The following is a 24,889-nucleotide window of genomic DNA, read 5'->3' as shown; positions in this document are numbered from 1 at the left end:
AGGGCCGCTCACGTATACAGATTCAAAATATTGAGCAAATGGGTTCGCAGCTTCAAGTCTCGAACTAGACCGTTTATCGCGAAAAAACACATTACAGAATTCATTTTCGCTGACCGTAAGAGAGTTATAGGCCCTTTATATTTATTTTTATGCTATTTTGTACAGGATTGATGTAGGCACAATATTTGGTTATGGATAAACGTATACGAATCGCACGTAGACGCTTAAAAAATTTCACCACCAAAATCATTTTCTTAGGAAATTGATGAAACGTTGCACACTGCTTCATAATAGTATTTGTCCATATACGCCTAAAATTTTAGATCAATTTGACGTCTAGAAGCTGAGATATGAGGCCTCAGAGTTTGCGTGTTGAACACACGATCCCTATGCTAGAACCGCGCTAAACGTACATTTTCGTTGATAGCAACCAAATTCTTCTTACGGTTTTGTTAAAAAAACTAAAGTAACGTTAAGGGCGTTATTACGAATATTTTAAGCCCTGGTGAACTATGATATGACGTCTAGTTCCCGAGTTATTGTACTCTAAAGAAGACTGTCATCAGCAGCGCGCACATGCACACTAGCGTTGCCTGCGTGAACGTGTAAGTCTCTCGCTCACCGACGCGGCGAGTCTAAAGATGTGTGCGTGCGACCGTTAGAAACGCGTTCAAAAGTCTCTACGCTGCGCAGAGAGGGAAGCCATGCTGAGAGAGCACAGCAGCGAGCTGAACTTTTGGCAGGGATTGTCGATGGGGAACCTCCTTAAATTCAATGAAATCCGCCTGTAAATTATACATTTTTAACCCACAATAAACAATCTTCTTCTTAACAATACGCTCCTTTAATTCATCACCATACCATCGCGGATATGTATCAGCATATCCTCGGGTAACCGGGACATGCTTGTTCACCACCGAATTAAGCAGAACATGCAGCTTTTCAACACAATCATCGGCCGAGGATGACTGCAAAAGAGACTGCCAATCAAAATCCGCGAGGGCACAATTGATTGCACCATACTCTGCTTTTACAAAATTAAAATTATCTCTAGATACATTATACGAAACTCGTGAACATTCATACAAGAACACACTCAGTGGGTTATGATCGTCACATAGAACAAGAATGTCAGCTGCAGACGTGTGAAAAGTAGACTGCAGTGGAGCAAAGTAGAGGTCCAGTGAGTATCCTTTATCTCGATGAAGACGATGAACCTGCTCTAGGTTCAGAGAAGACATAGTTGAGCATAGACTGAAAGCACACCTACGTAGATTTGGATGAATATACTTACGTGGCACTTTGGTCCGTGCAAGATGAGGAAGATTATAATCACCCATTAGTATAAAATTGTGGTCCGGAATTTTCAGGTGGAGCTCCTCAAAAGTGCTTATATACTCAAGTCATTCTGTAAGACAGGCAGAGGCAGAATATACACCACGCCAAGGATGATACTATTTGTTGATAAGATGATCCTTACGAAGAGTTGTTTCACTCTGGAGTCGGTTGTAATCACTTGCGAGTAAATATCCCTGCGAATGGCAATGAAAACACCTCCACCGCCTCCTGCAGTTGGCACGCGGTCACGTCTGAATACGGTGAAATCCTCGGAATCCAAGTTCAGAAAATAAAGTAGAAGGTTTGAGCCAAGTCTCCGTAAAAACAATAAAATCTGGGCAGTGACAGGAATGACGCAAGTTAGTTTTCAAGTCCAATAACTTGTTGTTCATGAACGGACAAGCAGCCGCGCGGCTGCTCGTTCGGCGATGCTCGCTCTCCGTAAACAAATCCGTTTAAGCTTATCGCAAAATGTATTTTTCAAAAATCAGATATCAATAAGATCAAAACGAGTAGGTCATTACCAAAATTTAATCAGTTCTAAGTTAGGATATAGTCATTAAATGAATCCGTTTTAGAGTTATAATGCGAAGAAATTTGAAAAAAAATATATTATTTAAAAATTAGATATAGCAATACAATTAAAACGAGTCAGTCCAGCATCCCCAAAATTTAATCAGTTCTAAGTTAGAACATAATCAAATTGTTAGAACATAATCAATCTATCCATTAGAGTTGGAGGTAAGTTGTTAATTAGGCTGGTTCTTGTTTCTTGACGCCCGCTGGTCTCGTGTAAGTTGTCCAGGTAGGCTTTGTTCATCTTGTTTATTTTGAGGTGGAAATTGTACAATTGCAGTTGGCACAGAGCTTGTTCTATTTGTTACCTTCTGCTGAAGGAAGGCCATATTCACATTCGCAATCGATAGAGTAGGTCTCATAGGATAGTCAGCTTATCCCTACTGAAAAAAGCAGATGACAATCAGCTGATTATTAGCTGATAATCAGCGGATAATCGTGTCAAAACGTCAGCTGATTATCAAGTGATAATCAGCTGATAATCATATCGAAACGTCAGCTGATTATCAGGTGATATCAGCCTAATATTTTTATTTAAGCTCACTTTCTTTCGCATTTTAATATATTGAAAACAAGTAAGATTAGTTATTATGAAGTAAATCAATCAATACCCTTCCCATTAGAATGCAGTGCATAATAAGATATAGCAAACTCAACAAATTCAATAATTAATTGGATAAATAAGAATAAGGAACGACAACGTAAGTCGAAGTAAACATGAAAACATGATTAAACTCGAAGTAAAATCAGTTAGGAAAATCAATAATAATAGTAAAGTCACGTAAAACAGTCAGGATAAAATAGAACACCGATACGCACGCACACATTGCGGTTCTACAGCAGAACACACCGATACTAAAACCGAGCCGCTACAAATATAACGAATACAGCACAGCACAAGTAGAGAGAAAAATAAGAAGCCTACTGTAAATCATGGACCGCGCATACCCGAAAGCGATGCACCTGCAATGAAGGGGAAACCCACGGAGCGCGCAGCGCTATCGGCAAGTGACGCATAAGTCACGCGCTCTGGAAGTTCGAGGAGCCGCCAAAGAGGACACCGCACGAGTCGGCTCAAAACGCAAAGAGGAGCTTCTATAAGCCTACAGATAAGAAAAAGTAAATCAGAGGCGAGTTGACAGGAGAAGAGCACAAGGGGACGACTCGATGTACTAGAGGAGAAGATTTTTACATTGGTTTCAGATTGGACCTTCCTGCACCGTCACATGCATGAAACGCTCCAAATAAGGCAAGAAGCTGCATCTAGGTCTCCTAATTGGCCAAACACCCACCCCGCCGAGGAGACGAAAATCGGAGATCGCCTCTACTACGAGAGCATAAAAGAGCCCAGCAACAGGTCCTCACGTCCTCAGTCTACTCTATAAATCATCGCCACACGAGAGCTCTGCCCGAATTCGGTTCGGTTTTTCGCGACTTAGAATAATTTCGGTGTCCTGCAACTTAGAATATTTTCGACCGGTCGGGACTTAGAATATTTCGGATAGTACAAAAACTTAGGATATTTTCTTTTTATCATTTAAAACTTGGAAGAATTTCGGCCGCGCAACACTTATAAAATTTACACTTTATCGAACTAGCATACTTACGTTGTTGTTCGTTATTCTTGACAAACAAAAATAATTAACAAAACGTCAGATAGTTGCGAACGAGCGTTATTTACAAGTTGTTTAAAATAAGAAAAAAGCGAAATCGCGAGTGTATTTTGAACCTGGAATTTCAATAATATCTCATTTTTAATTCTATTACAGGTAGAACCTCTTTAACTTGGTGCAGATTCTATTTTTCTCAAAATTACTTTGAACATACACATTATTCCCATGAGACACAGGGAGCTCCGTGCATACAAAAAAAAAATTAGTGAAAGCTAAGTGAGCATGTAAAAAGATGGTGCATGCACCAATTTTTCTATTAAAGAGAGATGGCATGCGCCAATGCCTAATACTTTAGTGTGCATTCATTGGAAAATAAACACTAACTGACACTGAGAAACTAACACTCCATTATAGTCAACACTGCAGAGATTCCACTCGCATTTTTTGAACTTGGTGCAGTGTGCACTATAGTAGACTATTATTTCATTAACTTATTAAATGAAATATAAATGCTTGATTGATATTTTTAATATTTGTTTTCTATTACGGAAATATATCAAACTTTACAATATATGATTTATTTCGCGCTCATATAAATTTCAAAATTGCCACGGTTTCGTCGCCAACTTTCTTTTAAAATTTTAAGGTTATGTCACAACTCAGTTTATGTTAACGTTCACATCATGTTTCTTTTAGTAACAATAATAATATTTACAATAGAATATTATAAATACACAAATTATAATTTTATATGTATTATAGTATTATATTACATTTTTAATATTAGAATCAATTTTAGAAATCAAAAACAAATTAAAAAATTCTAACGATACTTTTGACACATGCAGACTACATGAGCCAATCGTATTGACGCATTCTTGGCTTCACTACATCCGGTCATGACTTTTTTAGATAGGGACAGTGAACACGTGCACGTGTAATTGTCGCATTCTTTTACATTTGTTCAGACAAAGTCTAGAACTCTATGAGACAAAGGATATTTAATACTAAGGCGAGCGAGTCTGATTACGATTTTCGAAGACCAAGTGACTCGGGATGTTGATGTTTGTGACTTTATGTACGCAGATGACCATAAAGTACTTAAGGAACCCCATACCATGTTGGGGATTCTTTCTCGTTCAAACCTTTGACCTGTACATATCGCTCTTTATTAATTCATTGTTATAACGTAAAAAAGGCATTCTTTTATTTAACATATCATTATAACGAAATTACTTATGCTGGATTAATTTTCGGCATTTGACACCTGCAAGTCGGTGCAGAAAGAGCTCTCCGTGTAGGGAAAGATTAGGCTAATTTATACTAGGGCAATTTTCAATTTTACAATCTTCTCCTATGTGCGTAGATTTTTAGATAGTGCTGGTAAAATATTTTCAATTTAATAGATAAATGTGACCTTACAACTGCAATTTTGATTGAAAACTCAACTCAGAATTCCATTCTACCAACAATAATATCTTGAGAGTATTGCTTATAAAAAAAATTTGGATGTCTGATGAACCTCAATTTTATTTAATGTGGTTACACAATCACCATCACAGAATTTTAACTGATTTGGGGCTAATTTGTACAGTTTTGCTGAAGCAAATTTGTAATTTGTATTATTCTATGAGGTTTCAAATATTTTTACTTTAAGAAGATGTCGGAGCCAGCGTGACCAATTGTGACCTCCACCTGAAGTCATAGTTTATATTGTTTTCCTTCAATATTCTCTGGACCATCAGAAATCAAATTATAAATTGTTTGTTATGATGTAGATTATCCCAAAACATAGAAACATTGCTGCCTTCCTTTGGGTCATTTTTTTTGTTATGAGCAAAAATAATGCGAAATCACACAAAGATAATACTTAGCAAATATAAATTATTATAACAGCAACTGCATTTTGAAGCTAAAAGCAACTAGATTGATTTATTATTTATGATCTTAACCATTTTTGAGGTTAAGTAGTACTGAAACTTATTAACATGGCTCTAACTCCCCCTTAAAGAAAAATAATTTTTTTAAGTTCAATAATTGGGAAAAGATCTTTAATTTTAGCATTGGCGAGTTCTAAATAGTTACTTAGATATAAAGTTATCTATGTTGAACAAAATCATACTTGCTACCTTCCAAATTTACCGAAAATTAATAATTAAGTACAAACGTGGGAGAGTTAATCCTTGTAATAAATAATTTCACACAAAATTCTATTATATGATGATGTTTCGTTGGTGTGATATCCAACCTTCTCAGATCAAAATATAAATTTTAAATCTTATAATATTAAGAGGAAATTGCTAATATGTCATAGCTTACTCTGATTCACTCAAGGAATTTTCTCTGAATATTATGACACTGTCTACGTACACCCACCCGTCTACATACACGGATTTTCCTCGCGGAGAATATTAAGAAAACACAAAGTTGTTCCGATTCAAAGTTTGGCCATTTTTCTAGAGTATGTTTGCACAGAGTGAGCCTGAGTGGGTATGATTGCTTTAGCACATCTGAGTGAAAAGATCAGTATGCTAAGGCAACAGTACACAGATTTACTCTTTGCAGAAGAAAAGTAAATTATAAGTCACTAATTAATTGATTTTCTTGCTCAGATGTGCTGAAGCAATCATACCCACTCAGGCACACTCTTCCTAAACGTGCTCTAGAAAAATGGCTCGTCTACCGTGTACTGTACATGTACACGGGTTGAATATTTGCCGCAAGAAAAACCCGTGTACCGTCTACCATCTACCGTGTACATAGACAGTGTCTAATATTATAAGATTTAGAATTATTATTTTGATCTGAGGAGGTTGGATATCACACCAATGAAACGTCATCATAGAATAGAATTTTATGTGAAATTATTTATTACAAATTAATTAATATTACAATTAATATTTGTTACCTATGTTACAAAAATAACAAAAATTCATGAAAAATTCTGGACACTTTGAGAATGAATAATTGTCCGTAACTTCTCAACATTTTACCTAAGCAACCATTTACAGCTCATCAGCGCTTAAATTACAAATCTCATAAAAATCAAAATTTTTTTTAATTGAATACAATTCAGTTATACTTTTCCTTGCGAATGAATCTTATAAGCATTTTTTTCAGTTAGTTTGATCACTCAACTTGATGTTTGTACAATTATTAATTAAAAGATGGCAAAAAAATCTGTTCTGAAAAAAATTACAAATTTGCTCCATTTATCCCTATCTGTGAAGAAATAATGAGGGGCTTTGAGCATTGTTGAGAGAAAAAATTAACTGATCTTTAATATAGAATTATCTTTCACAATTCTATGATTGCATAATTATACATCATAAAATTATAATAAAAATTTTACTCTTTTTGTGTAATTACTAATGATTCTGAAAGTTTTATTTTATTCCTCAAATAATTTGAAGATAATTTGTAAAGTATATGTAACACTGAATTTGAAAAACTTTTTAGATTTAGTTTAATTACAAATTTTTCTATTTCTACATTTTTACAAAATTGAAAAAGAGTTACGTATTCACTAACACTAAAAAAACTATATCTATAAAGTGTATAAATCGTTATTTTACAAAAATATAATAATATAATAATAATTGCATATTTCAGGCTATAGTAATTTATAAAATTATACAAATTTGAATAGTAAGTTATACATTAAAATTATGATTGATTTTATTTTATTTTTTTTTTTTAATATAACGTTCATATACTCATATTTCTTTTTACTCAATGTATGTACCTGTTTCAACTTTTATACTAAATCCGTGAGGATCATAGTTCATTTTTAAAATTACAGTATCTTTTACTACAGGGCATATTTTTCCATTATCTAATAATGTCCAAATTCTAACAGATTTGAAAACATTTGCCATTTTAAACAGAACTGTTTACAATTATAACCTTAAAATCAGACAATTGATTTTAAATTCTCAGAACGAACTTAGACATTAAAATTTAATACAGTAGACAGATAAATTGAAGTATATTATTGACTATTTACATTAAAAAATGCAAAATAAATTAGTAACTGGTCAAAACACGCACATTTACTAATTATAAAAATACGAAGACTTTTCAAAAATATATACAGTTCACAATCTCATACCTACATTCTACAACCAGTTAAAGTAAGAACATCCTTAGGAGTCGGAAGTCGTAAAATCGAAAATTGTGGCAGAAAGACGCATGTACTCTTAGGTCCCAACAAGTCAACTAGACTTGCCGATAAATAGTTCATTGTGAAAAATAGCTCTTTCTAATTATACAAGTTTAAAAATTTCCTTCATTTGTTTATTTTATCTATTAATTTATTTATTTTGTGTTCAAACAAACAGTGCTAGGGTCACGATTATTTGGAGGGGCACCTAAATGCTCACTTCAGCGGGCACCGTGGTAAAAGCGATCTGCTTTGTCCCCTGAAGTCAGCTATTGAACGTCCCTGCACCAATTCGTAAATGTTCGAATTACCGTTGACCTCGCGCTGTTTGAATAAAACAATGTCAATTGAAAACTAAAACACAACAACCCTATGTACCAAATCTAGTTACCCCCTGCTAATAGCTGAAGAATAAAAGCGATGAAATTTGATTAATTTTAATCACATTTTGATCGTTCTTATACTTTAATCCTCGTTATAATTTTAGAAGAATCAATTTTAATACATTTTAATCGTACAGTAATTAATGAATATTTTTAGCATTCATTTTAATCGTTTTCGATCCGCATAATCACTAACAATTCCATTTAATCTATTTTAATCTATTTTAATGTCCTTGAAATCGCTGAAAATAATGCGGCAATGTCAAGTTTAATCCAAAGTAATCGTATCGTTTTTAAAAGACTATATGATAACTAAAAGTAATAAATTTTAATTATATTTAATTGTTTGTTAGTTAATCGTAATTAATGATGAGCCAAATGAAATTGTTTCTAATAGCACCCTAGTAGAATTAAAAGATGTAATAAATTGTAATAAAATATAAGAAAATGTAACAAATCGTACCAATTTGTACGTTTTTGTTGGATTTCGAACCTTTTTTACGTTTTATTACAATTTGCTACATTTTATTACATTTTGTTACGTTTTATTACAATTTATTACAGATCCATTGATCCAGGATTTCATGAGGGTCTCTTCTTTGAAAAGTCAAATGTAACAATACGTAAAAAAGTATAACAAAATGTAAAAAATTGTCTGTAAGCGTAATATTATATAAGAAAATGGCGCCTTTTTCATTTTCTTACTTCTGCTTGCATCCTTTTACTTTTTCTTACAATTTCTTATGCATTGTTACATTTTATTATAAAATTAATAATTAAAAAAATATAATGACTTTATTAGGCGGTAAAATAACATATGTAATAAAATGTAATAAAATGTAAAAAAAAAGTTAACATATCTGAAAATGTAAGAAAGTGTACAAAAACGTATGAGAAAAAAGGTCCGAAATCCGACAAAAAAGTACAATTTCTTACATTTTCTTACATTTTTTTACGTTTTATTACGATTTATTACAATTTATTACATTTTTTTCCACTAGGGCATATAATTAAAATCATTTTAATCGTTTTTAATAGTATTAAAATCGCAAATAATACATAATTCTATCATTTTTGATCGTATTTAATGCAAATCATTGAAATCATTTTTAACTACTTATAACGCAATTAAAAGTGATAAACTTGAATTCTTGTGATTGTTAGTTCATTAATCCGAATTGCACCAATAAAAAATTCGGCCCGCACTCCCTGTGACCCATCATGGCTGACCTGAAACACCGACACAGTTTGAAAGCATTCTTATACTTAAATGCCAAAAACTATGGAGCGTTCTTACTAGACTCAGTGATTGGTGATCTGGAGCTCCTAGATAGAAGATGTATTACTCCACTATAAAAAATTTGAGTGCATTAAAACTGTACATCTTAGTCTTTAAATTTAATAATATTGTGATGTTGTGTTTTTATAACCGATCTGCGGTGACGCAAACAATCAGATTACACTACTTCTACTCGATATTCTTACTGCGGACTCTTATATCTACAGAGGGGGACAACGTGTAGGTACTAGGACAGGCGAGCCTAGCGTGGCAGAGGTTTAGAAATAAAGCTTTATACACAATGGTTTATGCTTAACAAAACAATAATCGTATATTCTACAACCCCAAGGATGGATCAGACTTGGTCTGATTACAAGTTTCCCCGTAATAAATCAACACAGACTTGAGACGCGATGTTACTCAATAATAAACGAACTTAATAAATAAACAATTCGGACTGATATCCTTGGTCAAGCGACAATGGATTTGTCGACACGATAACACCCGATTATTGGCTCTAAGACAAGATAACGAATTTCTACTAGAAATCAGCAAACGCGATGCAACAAACCGCGCTTTCATGACTCTGATATTCGTTATTCGACTCGCCCAAAATGGCGTCGGCGTTGCGATTAAAGGACGCGGCGTCCGTCAATATGGCGTTTTCCTTTCAGATTCACTCCTGGAATTTAGCTGGTAATCGGAAGCTCGGTGCCACCTCGCATCTGTACGAATCCTTGCTGAAACGCGCGAAAAATTGTAGAACGTCGCGAAGGTCACCGCAATACGGAGCGTTTCTGCGGCGTGACGGACAACGGCTATACGTAAGGCGATGACGCGATTACGATTCGCGAAAAGACTATCGTTACAGCCGCTTCGATCACGATTTGATCGGCGACGACGCCACGCAAATATTAATCGAGAAACTCGTGTTGCTGGATCTTAAATATCAACGGCGGCTCAACCTAAGAATTTTCATAAATGCTGGATCTTTTGATAAACAGCGGCTCGATAACACAGCCCCACAAATAAAATTGAAATTATTTTCTCCGATATTTGAGGAGGTGTACTTTATGTTTTAGGGGTTGCTGAAGCCGAATCCGGGATCCGTTTAACCCCATCACTTCAGGGTTAAGGGCATCTGAAGGTCAAATTGCGGAATGACTATTAAAAAATCTGGAAAAATCTATATATATGTTTCCGGGGTCGCTAAATCTGAATTTGGGGATCTCTTGACCTTGAAGTGTCAGAATCAAGGTCAAATGAAGGTCAAAACCATAAAATTTGATGATATGATATTTTTGACCCTGGATTATTGAAGAGCAGAAAATTTTACGTCCGAATATGTATTGACTTTTATTTAGAACAGACCTTTGTAGGTCACGTGATGGTCATCCAAAATCAAATCCATTTACCAGCTTTTGGCTGTAAATTGAGATTTTGGGCCGTTGATCACGATTCTGGTATTCATTTGCGCCAATCACGTCGTAATATAACGATATAATATTTTCTTACTCCGGATTACGAAAGAGCAGAAAATTTTACATCCGAATACGTATTTACCTTTTTTTTCATCTTTTAATACGTCAACAAGTCATTTTGTGAAGGTCTATCCATCTCCTGTTGTCCGTTTGTGATAACGGACTCGCTTATCTTCAAACGATCTACGTAGTGATTTTCGTTTAGGTGATGCTTGAACTGTTTCTACATCTCGTTTCAAATTCCAGCAATAGTTCGCCATCATACTTATACCCCATGTTCCTTGATAGCGTTTTTCGATATCTGTCATATCTTGATGACACCTCTCTCCCTGCTCTTCACTGAAATCGCCTAATTGTCTGGAAAGAAATCAAGATGTGAATCTACAAAATGTAATTTGATGCTCATATTACACCCTAAATTCTTATAGTTTTTAATCATATCACTTATTAACTTTTGATAATTCTGGCTTTTAATATTTCCTAGAAAGTTCTCAGAAACTGCACGAAAACTAGTCCATGCAGCTTCCTCTAAATCCGTCATTTGGGCTGTAAAATTGACATCTTTCGAAGAGCGTTCGAATTTGTGGACCATCGAAAATTCCTGCCTTTAACTTGACTTCACTGAGTTTGGACATTTTTTGCACAATATATTTGAAGCAATTTCCATCTTTATCTAAGGCTGTGACAAACTGTTTCATAAAGCCAAGTTTGAGATGCAGTGGTAGAATTAAAATTTTTTATGTATTCACAAGAGGCGGCTGGATGACATTGAACGATTCAGGCTGCAGAGATCTTTTTGGCCAATCCTTCTTTATGTACTGATTTTGTCGATCCCTGCTATCAAAAAGACACATGAAGCAAGGGTATTTGATAGTTCCGCTCTGCATCCCAAGAACAATTCCAATGATTTTGAGGTCACCACAGATTCTCGATTGATGATCCTTATATTTTATTTTTTCTAGGACAATTTTGATATTTTCGTAGGATTCTTTGAGAACTGTGGAGTGACTTATTGGTATGGGAGCCAGAATGTTTGTGTTGTGAAGCAATATCACCTTTAAACTGCAAATAGAAGAATCTATAAATAATCGCCACTCATTCGATCTGTAACTGTCAGCTTTGACATTATTCATGAGTCCGACAATATCATTACAATATACTAATCCCACTGATTCATCTTTTGTGAAAAAAGGTCGAAACTCGAGCTCTCTCGTCCTATAAATTGAAATCTTTGCACTTTTTTCCAAAAGATTCTTTTGTTTTAGCCTTAAAGCCAAAAGTTCATGAGCTTCTTTCGACAACCCTAATTTTCTTCCCCAAGTCACTTAATCCATTCTGCGTAAACTTTTGAGGCTCTTTATTTCTTTTACTTTGCTTTCCATCGCTTCCACTTCCTTCATCTGAACTCATGTCGCTGTCACTTTCCTCTATTTGTACTTCTTCCTCACTCATCTGTATATCTATGTCTTCCTTGCCTTCTATTTCTGCAACGGTATCCTTGAACTTACCCCTATGCTTCAAAATCAAAATAGGTGGAACTACTTTATCGGTACAAATAGACTTGATTTTTGATTTACTTTTCCTATTGAATCCATAAGTAATTGCCCTACAAAATAAACAGTCTTGTTTTGATTCCGGTATAGTCCATTTTACAGGTGTGAGTATTTCAAATTTGAAAGATCTTTATTGTTGTAATATGTAATCAACATCTTATGACAATTCAGACAAACGATATGTGGAACCCAATTCTTATCTTGATTTAATATGTTAAGTGAGAAACAATACTTGTATGCAGTATTAACAACATGAGTAATATTTTTCCGGCCATGTGGTGGTGTGTACGAACCACAAACATAACAGAAATGATATGGGGTTTTTGGGTTGTCATGCTCATGTCTGTGGGTTCTACTACTTGTAGCTGTATACTCTGGTCAGGCCAAGGTAGCCACCTCAACAGAGCTGCGGTCACTGCAAAAAGTGAAATTAAGATTCAATATTCAAGTCGATAAGTGATCTAATCGACTTCTATCGGCCTTTTCCAACAGGGAGTCATTCCGCAATTTGACCTTCAGATGCCCTTGACCCTTACGTGATGAGGCTAAACGGACCCCGGATTCGGATTCAGCAACCCCAAAAACATAAAGTGCACCTCCTCAGATATCGGAGAAAATAATTTCATTTTTTTTTGTGGGGCTGTATAATTCTTCTTGTCGAAAGCTTGGTCGCTTGGCGATCAACAGCGGTGCAACGCAACACCCGGGACGATTTTATATTTATTGTTATTTGCGATAACACCCAAAACCAGAATTAACACATGAATAATTGTCAACCGTGCAGAATATGCGACGATTTACTTATCCTTCTTCTTCGGAACCTCAACCTTCCTTCTTACTGGCTTCTCTACTCTTTCTCTCTCTCTCTCTCTCTCTCTCTCTCTCTCTCTCTCTCTCTCTCTCTCTCTCTCTCTCTCTCACTCTCTGAAATACTCGGAGTTGCACGATGGCTGGATGGAACGTTTGATCGCTAGAGCTGTTGAGACTATTCTGGACGAGGAGGAAGTCTCTCTTGTCCCCGAAGTCCTGCGCGTACCCAGAAACTCGAATCCGCGCCATCTATATTAATAGCCGGCGGTGCGACACCGCCAGCGTCAACCGCACGAACGCTCTCTTCTATCAACGTCTAGTATGTGAGAGGGAGAGATAGCGTGAATACGTCAGATTACTCTGGCGCGTCATCTGGCGCCATAGTTAAATTGAAGTCACGGTGCAGTTATGGTGCATGGGACTCCCGCTAGCACACTGGACTGCGCCAGTGCGGCGGCATGGCCCGGTTAGTGGTGCGCGCTAGTGGTGTACGCGCGCTCTCACCACTTGTCGCGCCGACTCTGCGACGGAATGCGGGCTTCGCGCGCGAGCCTCTCTCTTTCTCTCTCTCGCTGTCGCTCTCGCTCCCTCTCTCTCTCTCTCTCTCTCTCTCTCGCTGTCGCTCTCGCTCCCTCTCTCTCTCTCTCTCTCTCTCTCTCTCTCGCTGTCGCTCTCGCTCCCTCTCTCTCTCTCTCTCTCTCTCTCTCTCTCTCTCTCTCGCTGTCGCTCTCGCTCTCTCTCTCTCTCGCTCTGCCGAGCTATCGCGGCGTGCTCGCATCTGCGCAGCGGCGATGCGCAGGCGTCATTCAGCCTTGCGCTGCTTTCCATGCTCGTCCCGATCTCGCTCCTTCGGTTCGCGACGCGACTCCTGGTGCGAGCAGGAGCAGGTGTATGTCGGCTGCGTCGGTACAGCGTTGTCCGACAACACCTAGCGATCCGCGGCGCTACAGGGAGGGCATAGTCACCTGCAGAATCTGCAGGGGAGGCACCATTGCTCCATGCGGCCATTTGTGTACGCGTGTAGACGCACAGGCTACACGTCGCAATATTTTGTAAATGTGAGATAATACATCATCGCTCCCTACGAAGAGTAGTACATTTCAGTTCTCGCACCGAAGTCTAGTACGTTTGGTTATTCGCCACGAAGAGTAGCACTTTTCACTTTTCGTCGCGAAATAGCACGTTTTACGGCTCAAATTAATGCTCTTTATAGTATGAGAAATACTTATGATAAATTAATAATTTTTTTACTAGCTGACTCTTTGCGTGTGAATATTACTATGTACTACTTTGGCGTTCGTAAATATCATCTATTGTTTAAGCATAAAGCCCCGGGACCACTAGTGTTTTCGTGAAATGTGCTAGTCTTTGCGGCAAGGACGCAAAACGTGCTAGTCTTCGTAGGGAACGAAGAGATTATATGCACGATTGTAAGAAAACATGAAATACTGTGCACAAATATTACTATAAAATGAACGCTTTTCTGAGTTGCCAATATAAATTTGTAAAAATGTCAAGCCTTTTGGAAAATCATGAAAATTTGTAAAAATTATGACAGGTTTCATGTTAGTGATGCTCCGAATTAAAATGTAAAATTATTAGTTTCCACATTATTTTACAGTCCAAAACAATTACTCAAAGTTTTTCACATCTATCATTTCCACAACATTTTTATTGCATTGAACAATAAACGATTAAAAAATATAAAAATCTTCTACTAATATTATATGTTAACAACCATTAAATTAATATAGATTAAAAACGATAACACTACATCAAGATCCAGCGAATTTCAAACATTATAAAGAGCATTGCAACAGATTGAAAACGTTTGGATACAATCAAATTTTATACCAAACATAACGATCCATTGCGATTATGCAAAACGATTGAATTATACTAAGAAACGATTAAGAATGACTCGTCGCCAGGTAGCGTCAAGATTTTATTACTCGCAAGTGGTGAGAATCTGTTATGGTTAGTATATAAGACCATTCAAGTTATTACATAAATAATTCATTATAAAATGCCTGTAATACATGCATTAATGTAACAGTGCGTGTAAGATTAGGCAGTACAAGTGTGTATTTATAAAGTGTTCCGTAAAATATAATGAAAAAGTTCTAAATATAAAAAAAAGAAAAATGATGCATGAATATTAAATATGATTATAAGAGATTAAAAGCGATTAGATTTATAAATGCAGTAATTATCATCAAAAACGATAAAAAACGACTAATATATATAACTGATTTTTAAAACATTTTATGATAATATATTGATCGTTTTTAATACCATTTTAATCGTTATTGTAATACAAAATAATAGTTTATAATATATTTGTATGCTGAACTGATACAATACATTCTGATACCTAATAAAGCCAAAATTACGTTACACAAACGACTATCAAAACCCATCGATATGTTCGCTCCTTGTCGAAGGCAGCTGCCTTAACACCTTAGCAGCTGACCGGGTGATGGGCTTAGGAGAGCAGCACTCCCCATAAACGAGCAGAACGCTGCTCTCTAACTAATCAAGCGAACCGCCGTGTTGACCGTGAGGTGCGACCCGTGAGCCGCCAATAGGAGAACCTGGGTGGCGAGGCGATCTGAAGTTGCACGCGGAAGTGACCTGACCCATCTTTGGCTTCCGCTGACGTGCGAGATGGGAGGCCGGAATCTAGCCAATTCTGGTCAATCGGCCTAGGCGAGTGCGTGATATCGAATGACGTCTGCAGGAAACTCTCTAGAGAGCCGAGCACCTTCGTTCGTGGTGGGAGGCTCGAGAGAGCCGAGATGGACTAGTTCGATAGTGCGTGCTATACCCCGGTATGATGTGCCCAGTCTGGTACCGCCTTCAGTCATGTGTTAGGGCCATGCCAGCTGCCCCTATAGACAGGGGGATCCGGGTGGTCGGACACATGCCGAGATGAAGAAAACTACTAAACATGGAGACCAATAACGAACATCAAAAAAATACACAGGAAATCCTGGAATTGGAAACCATAAGGGTACCAACAGCACAAGGTGGTGGATCCACAAAGCAAGCAGCAGTACCAGCATAGCCAGCGCAATGAGCGCAGCAGAGTACCGGTTCGAGAAGAAGGCACCGGTAGATGAAGAGAGCCAGACGATAAAGGAATGGCTAAAAGATCATGCCAGCCTGCGAGACAAGCTACTGGAAATAAGGCGCACGACCAGAGAAATGATGAAAACTCTGGAGAAGCAGAAGAACGTGAATATTACGATTAAGGATGGATTACCTATTATAGGATCTACCATAATCGAAGCTCTCACGACCCTCGACAAGATGGAAGATGATGCAAAGAGGCAGTCCCCCCAACAACCTAAAGCGGACAATCAAAAGCCTCAGAGGACGACAAAGTCGAAGAAGAGGGAATGGGCATCATCCGTCGGAGGAGATGGTACCCCCGCGAAAAAAGACAAGAAAGAGGACAGAAGGGCACCCTCCACGAGCAACAAAACTGCAGAGGCACAAGAGCCTTGGAAACTAGCGGCAGGGAGAAAGACAAAGAAGAAGGAGAAGAAAAATCAGAAGGAAGGAAGAGGAAAAAGGCAGAAAGGACCCCGCGGCGGAGAGGAGATGCAATCGTCGTAAGACCGGAACCGGGAAAAACCTACGCCGAAATCTGGGGACAGATCAAGGCAAGGGTAAAGCCGGAGGAGCTGAATACGGAGGTTAAGTATCTCAGCAAGACAAAAGAAGGCGGCGTTCTGATTGGCGTAGGTAAGAGTAATGATAAAATAGAATCACTTAAAACGGCCATCCAAACTGCCATTGGAAAGGCAGGCACAGTCAGGGGAAAGATCTCCAGAATCACACTGGAAATTAGGGACATCGACAGTCTTACGACGCAGGACGATGTTCGCAGTGCTATCACAGCCGAGACGGGCGAAGAAGATGCCAAAGTCCATCTGTTCGAGCCGAACACGAGGGAGCAGAGGGTGTCAGTGATCGAAATAGATCAGATTAAGGCCTCCGCTCTGCTCAGAAAAGGGAAGATCCGTATCGGCTGGATAAACTGCCGAGTGAGGGTTCGCGCGAACCCTACGCGATGTTATCGCTGCCTCGGTTACGGACACGTAAAGGCGAGATGTAAAGGACCCGACAGGAACGCCAACTGCTGGAAGTGTGGCGCGAGTGGGCACAAGGCAGCACTATGCACTGTGCCAACCCAACAAAGGAGGTGTTTCTTATTCAAAGACGCTAAGATGGCCGAGGACAAGACGGTGCATGCACCAGGCACCGGTACGTGCGCGGTCTTCCGGGCGGCCTTAAAAGCGGGAAAAACGCAAGGATAATGGCGCGGATACTTCAAGGCAACCTGCACAGAAGTAGGCTCGCCCACGATCTCCTACCGCAATTTGTCGCAGAGGAGAAAGCGGACATCCTCCTGATAAGCGAACAGTACACGGATCGAGACACACCCGGCTAGGTGTCCCACGATGCAAGGACCGCCGCAGTCTGGGTGGCCGGACGCGGAATCGCAGAATCAGGGACGGGGGATGACTACGTACGGGTAAGGGTGGGCCGCATGACTTACTTCAGCGTATATCTCTCACCGAACCTTACTGCGGCGGATTTCGCGATACGACTAGGGGTGCTAGAGGATGCAATAAGAGACGTATCCGGGGAACTCGTCATTGGGGGCGACTTCAACGCGAGGGCCACGGAATGGGGTATGATGACGACGAATTGCAGAGGCAGGGCCATCCTCGAGATGGCAGCTCGACTAAGCTTAGTGGTAGCAAACGAGGGAAACACCACTACCTATCGCAGACCAGGTTTTGGCTGAGGGACGCGATAAAGGAAAGTAAGCGACGCTGTTGGGCAAAGATCGTCGATGAAGTGGAAAAAGATTCATTTGGCGACGGCTATGCGATCGTTACCCGAAAGATAGGCGAAATGAAACAAACGGAGCCCACGGAGGCAGAAGTGATAGAAAAGGTAATCGATGGGCTGTTTCCCACACACCCCATCAGACCTCAGGCAGAAAGAACGAATGTGCCGATAAATGAGATACCCCCTTTCACCGAGGGCGAGCTTATCGCGACAACCTCTTCCCTGAAAAGCGGCAGAGTACCAGGACTGGATGGTATTCTGGCGGGAATGCTGAAAGTCGTCGCAATCCAACGGCCGGAGCTGCTACTGAAAATGTACAATCTGTGCCTGATACTGGATGTATTCAGCTCGAGATGGAAAAGGGCAAGATTAGTCCTTATCGAAAAACCGCAAAAAGAAGCGGACGCGGACACTTCTTAAAGACCATTGAGTCTATTGGATACGATGGGAAAGACGGAGGAAGCGCTGATTAAACCGCAAATACTTAGCGCCGTACGCGAAGCGGGAGACCTCTCTGATAAGCAGTATGGCTTTAGAAAAGGACGATCGACCATAGGGGCTATCAGAGAGGTAACAGACACAGTAAAGAGGGTAGAAGAGGTTAGACACGCGACTAGAGACATCGTAGTTTTGGTAACGTTAGATGTAAAAAACGCGTTCAACTCAGCAAGATGGACCGACATATATGATGCCTTAGAGTCTTTCGGTATGCCGCAATACATTATGCGTCTTACGGAAGATTATCTGAGGGATCGCGTTATAGAGTATGACACGAAGCAGGGACGTAGAAGAAGACCTATAACTGCAGGAGTAGCACAGGGTTCAATCTTAGGGCCGGACTTCTGGGGCATCTTGTACGACGGGCTTCTAAAACTCGAAACTCGAATACGGACAATTGTATATTTTAGATAATGAAATGGCAACGACTCAACGAAAAATTAATGAAAGTCCTATAAAAAATTTTACTCAAGATCGTATGTAAGAACTTTCGTAAAATTATATATCAGATCTTGTCAAAGATCTTGTGTAAGATCGTACATAAGATCTTATCAGCGATTTTTGACCAAGAACGAAGATAAGATCTTACGGAAGATTTTATGTTAGTTCTTGGTTGAAAATCGCTGGTAAGATCTTATGTACGATCTCGCGCAAGATCTTTGCCAAGATCTGATATAAGATCTTACGTAAGTTCTTATATACCATCTTGAGTAAAATTTTTAATAGGGAGTAATTCAGACACAAAAGTAGAACTATTAAGTCGATTAGATAATTTATTTAGAAAAATTAATCCTTATGCTAAAGCTTACAAAATTTTGTATAAGGTAGAACAAGATGAAATTAAACGATGTAATAATAGTAACCGTCAGACAAGGACAGTTAATGAGGCAATAAAACGAAATAACTATTTAGATAAAAATACATATAACGAAGCTACTTGCAATGAAGTTGCAATGATTTTTGTTGGAGAAGACGGTCAACCTGCTGAACGTGATGTCGTTATATATTCAAGAAATGAGCGGCGATTGTTCAGTAGGCAGAGTGTCGGACTAGTAATCCAGAGGTTCTAGGTTCAAGCCTGACTCTCTGCATTTTCTGACATCGGGACACCTCTATGTTTACATACGTTTGTATGTTATATGCATAAGTGTCTTATAACATCAAAGCTCCAGTGGTTCGGATCCCACTGTATGCAGTTTCGCACTGTATAATTAAACTGTAGGGCCAGTCGAGATGCATGCGCGCTACATTCCTATGTGATGCACATGCACCGCGACTATAGGGAGCCTCTCTGGCCGGTACCATTGTATGGTATCGGACAGAGGGAAGAGCCATATAAGACTCTTCGAGAGGACTTGAGAAGGCTATAATATAAAAAAAAAAAAAAATATTCAAGAATGATAAACGATAAATGATAAACCAATTACTATACCTTTAATAAGTAAACACACAGATCCAATGACATATTCTCTTATTTATTCAAATGGTGGTTATGGATGGATGCCTAATATGAAGTGTAAAGTTGGCAACATTTCTAATTTGCAATTTTACAACCATAGGTTCGGTGTTATAAATAAATTTAATCCTCACCTTAATTTAGGAAAAATTACACAACAGGCGATCGTAAACGCTTTTGTAAAAGTTGAAAATTCAAGATTATATTTTATAAGAAAAAATCAAAATGTGTTGAGAAGTGAATGTTATAAAGAAGTAATGGATTATTTGCATAAAGAGATCGCGAAAGAGCCTGAATATATAAAAATTGGAAAAATGTTTATATTATCATCAAATTTTATTGGAAGTCCTCGATGTTTAAAACAAAATTATATTGATTCCATGACTCTTATTAATCATTATGGTAAACCTAATTTATTTTTGACAATGACGTGCAATCCAAAATGGAAAGAAATAATCGAAAATTTAGAACAATATGAAACTGCTATCGATAGACCAGATATTATTGCTAAGGTATTTCAACAAAGTGTCAAGGTATTTAATGAATTAGTAATTAAGAAAGGAGTTTTAGGAAAAAGTGTTGCTACACTTATGTTATTGAATTTCAAAAACGAGGACTTCCTCATATGCACATGTTATTATTTTTAGATAAAAATGATAAACTTGGTACTCCCGAAAAAATAGATGACCTTATAAGTGAAGAAATTCAAAATGAAGACATTTATCCAAATTTATATAGTATTGTAAAACAATTTATGATACATGGTCCTTGTGGAGTACGAAATTTGAATTCTCCATGTATGCATAAAGATAAAGAAAATTGTGCAAAGAATTTCCCAAAAAAGTTTATGAACAATACTAATTTTCAAGCAATAGGATATCCATTATACAAACGAAGAGACGATGGTAGAAAAATAATTTATAAAAATAGAAATTCAAATAGAATAGCTGATAACAGATTTGTTGTTCCCTACAACCCTTTTTTGTTGTTAAGATTTAATTGTCATATTAATATAGAAGTATGTTCAACTATGCAGTGTATAAAATACTTATTTAAATATTATTATAAAGGACATGATTGTGTGATGCAAGTACGTAATGTATGCAAGATACAGGTTATTAGAATATGCATTAAATGAAATATCGCATGCTATAAAACGATTAGCTATTCATGATGAAGATGTAATAATGTATATTTTGAAGAAGGAAACGAAAAAAAAATAATGAATGCAATAGTAGAAACTGCGTTAACAGCATATTTCAAACTAAACCAAATAGATATTGAAGCACGAAATTATTTATATTCTGAAATACCAGTTCAACATACGTTTGATGAAAAATTAAAACAATGGAACAAAAGAAAAATAACTATTAAACCAATATTAAGCAGAATGTATTTAGTCAATCCGAAGGATCGAGAACGATATTTTATTAGATTGTTTCCATTACATGTGAAAGGAGCAACTTCGTTTGAAAATTTACGTACTGTTGATGATATATTATATTCTACTTTTTATGAAGCCGCTATAGCTAAACAGTTGGTTATTGAAGATAGAGAATGGGATAGATGTTTAGAAGAAGCAATTCAATTAGAGTTTCCTAGTGCATTATGGGCGTTATTCGCCTTTATTTGTATTCATCATAAATCTATTAACGCAAAAGAATTATATGAAAAATATAAAAATTACTTTTATCACCCTAACTTCGAAAAAAATGTTGGTGAAAATATAGCACTTAATAGAATTGAGGAAATTTGCAAATAAGTGGATATTCCTTAAGTAATTTTACTTTACCCGTTATAACCGCATGCATAGAAGAATATAATGATGAAATAACATTATATAACAAACATAATAAACTAAATGAGTTACAAATAAATGTAGAATCTTTAAAAGTTAATCAGAAAAATATATTTGACGAAGTTTTAAAAAGTTTAAATACTAAACATAATAATTGCATTTTTATTGATGGATCAGGAGGAAGTATGAAAAGTTATTTACTCAATGTTTTGATAGACCATTTAAAATATTTTAATATATCATCTTTATGTAAAGCTTGGACAGGCATTGCTGCAAATTTATTAAATAATGGCAAACTCGATGTTTGTATATGCAGTCTATGCATGCGCAACTTTGTATAAAAATAGCCAGGACAGTGCTTTTATTTCTCAGTCTGTTCTTGCCCTTTGAATCGGAGAAGTCGGTAAAACATGAAAATATTTCAAAAATATAATTTCTATATTTTTTCAATTTACTTTTCCTTTCAAAGGATAATATACGCAAAAGAGGTTTAAATGAGATGCGAATTACAAAGAGGTCACTCATCTCAAGTGTTCATGCTTAATATCATGTATAATATAATATAATTTCATGACATACGATAGTTTTCGTATATATCTTATTTGACTCATTATTATTTTTACTTTTATCCTCGAAACTTGAATTTTTTAAAGTCAAATTGTGAAATTTTTTTTTTAACGTTACACCTAACGGCGCCCGAGATTCCCACTCGTGCTCAAAACATCACCCTCGCTACCCTGGTAGAAAATTGACTAGTTGAACTACTCAGTCAATTGCCAGTTACAAAAGCGAATTGTTCGTCGCAAATTCGAATAAAACTCGGCAGTAACTCGTGAACGCGAAATCCGTATACGCGCCTGCGCGCGTGTGTAGCAGCCGCTCGCCCGCTTCTGCCTATGTGTATAGCGCATGGTGTAGCCAAGTGTGTGCAGCGTCTGTTGTGAACATAACCGTATTGTTCCTTTTTGCATTTAGTGAAGCTAGAAAGTTATAATCAATTTTCGGAAGATCAAGAGAAAAACTTATATATGGAAGAAGATTCTTCAATTGAAAACATTGCTTCATATCATATTTATTATTCAGACCACTGCAACGGTTCTAGTGAAAGTGAATTTGACAGTGATTCAGTTAATTAATTATTTATAATAAAACAAATCTTTTTTATTGTTTTTTTTTAACATATTTATTATTTTAATTACAAAAACGGGCTATATGTTAAGGATAGAATGAGGATAAAATGGACGCTCATAACCTACAAATTCAAATTTCATTCGCTAAACGGGTTTTTCTCGAGTTTTTGAGTAGTTAACGTCATCAGGTGACGAGGTTTCTGGAGATAAATTGGCGAGCATAAATTGGCGTAATTTTCTAAATTCGAGATAAACTGGGCAACAACCAGTGAAGATTTCTACCAGGGTAGAAAAAGCCAATTCCCCCCCCCCCCCCCCCTAGTTGCACAATATACTATTGTTTGAAGTAATTACTTTAAAGTTATATCATTGCCCATTTCAAATTTTTAGGCACGACCGCGACACGGAAGTGCCTTATAGTTTCGTGTTCGAAAAATGTGTGAGATGCGATATCTCATGCAATTTTCGACCGATCGGGCTGAAATTTTAGGAGAAGTCTCCTTTTGCAAAAGCTAAAAAACTATTTTTTTATCCCGATCCTCTACGTCGTTTTAAAATGCGGGCACAATTTGTTCGATTTTTAAGCGTTTTTTTAATAAAAATTGTCCTGTGATGCGATTATCTCGGAAAGACTTTAATCAATCGGGCTAAAAATTTGTGTGCAAACTCCCCTCGTAAAACAAAGCTGATAGATTTATTTTGGGTTTGATCCTGCACGTATACGCAGAATGCGGTCACCTCCAAAAATCGCTAAAAAACTTTTTTTTTAGCTCTAAGTCGAGTTCTAAGCATTCTACAAAAAAAAAAGTTAAATAGGAAAAGTTATAGATCTTTGAAAAATACAACTTTTTCCCATTAACATCAAATCATGAAAATGCTTAGAACTCGAGTTTACAGCCCAAAATCGATTTTTTACAGCTAAAAAGCCAATTATTTGCCATAAAACATTACGGATTTACGTTTTACATTATAATATTAAATGTAAAAGTTGTAGACATTTTTAAAATACAACTTTTTCCCATTAACATCAAATCATGAAAATGCTTAGAACTTGAGTTTACAGCCCAAAATCGATTTTTTACAGCTAAAAAGCCAATTATTTGCCATAAAACATTACGGATTTACGTTTTACATTATAATATTAAATGTAAAAGTTGTAGACATTTTTAAAATACAACTTTTTCCCATTAACATCAAATCATGAAAATGCTTAGAACTCGAGTTTACAGCCCAAAATCGATTTTTTACAGCTAAAAGCCAATTATTTGCCATAAAACATTACGGATTTACGTTTTACATTATAATATTAAATGTAAAAGTTGTAGACATTTTTAAAATACAACTTTTTCCCATTAACATCAAATCATGAAAATGCTTAGAACTTGAGTTTACAGCCCAAAATCGATTTTTTACAGCTAAAAAGCCAATTATTTGCCATAAAACATTACGGATTTACGTTTTACATTATAATATTAAATGTAAAAGTTGTAGACATTTTTAAAATACAACTTTTTCCCATTAACATCAAATCATGAAAATGCTTAGAACTCGAGTTTACAGCCCAAAATCGATTTTTTACAGCTAAAAGCCAATTATTTGCCATAAAACATTACGGATTTACGTTTTACAAAAAGTTGTAAACATTTTCAAAATACAACTTTTTACCGTGGCAAACATTTTTTTTTAAACACTTTTTAACATACACAACTCTAAAAGCGATTTTTTGATACATAAATTCAATAATAACTTCGGTGCAACATGCCCCATCCAACCCAATTATTTTCAGCAATTTTCCTATATTATTAAAAGCTGAAAGTTATATTGGCCTTTATTTCATACATATATACAAAATTAAACCACTTTTTTAATTAAATTATAAAAAATGCATAATTTAGGAAATACGTAATCGCCGCATACAATCAGTGTAACTTGGCATCATATAACGA

The 24,889-nt window shown here is 36.8% G+C and overlaps 1 protein-coding gene and 1 long non-coding RNA gene across 7 annotated transcripts in view; both read right to left on the bottom strand.

The window, feature by feature from the left end:
* LOC107981980 (histone-arginine methyltransferase CARMER) overlaps positions 1 to 7,663 on the bottom strand; it is a 325,591-nt gene extending 317,928 nt beyond the window's left edge. For 5 of the 6 annotated variants that reach the window (XM_031925137.2, XM_031925142.2, XM_031925140.2 and 2 more), the window contains exon 1: positions 7,273 to 7,663. In XM_031925137.2, coding sequence (XP_031780997.1) covers positions 7,273 to 7,405 — 133 coding nt within the window. In that variant the 5' untranslated portion in view covers positions 7,406 to 7,663. The remainder of the gene's footprint in view (positions 1 to 7,272) is intronic. The other variant, XM_031925139.2, reaches the window with a different exon arrangement.
* Positions 1,935 to 7,264, bottom strand: LOC116416455. Its single transcript, XR_004226873.1, has 2 exons — positions 4,558 to 7,264; positions 1,935 to 2,297 (listed from the first exon to the last, which is right to left on the bottom strand). It is a non-coding gene; the product is annotated as an uncharacterized LOC116416455 (long non-coding RNA).
* Positions 7,664 to 24,889: the final 17,226 nt, after the last annotated feature.

Source organism: Nasonia vitripennis (assembly GCF_009193385.2).
Source record: "Nasonia vitripennis strain AsymCx chromosome 2 unlocalized genomic scaffold, Nvit_psr_1.1 chr2_random0005, whole genome shotgun sequence".
Classification (NCBI taxonomy): Eukaryota; Metazoa; Arthropoda; class Insecta; order Hymenoptera; family Pteromalidae; genus Nasonia; species Nasonia vitripennis.
This window is presented reverse-complemented; position numbering and strand designations above follow the sequence as displayed.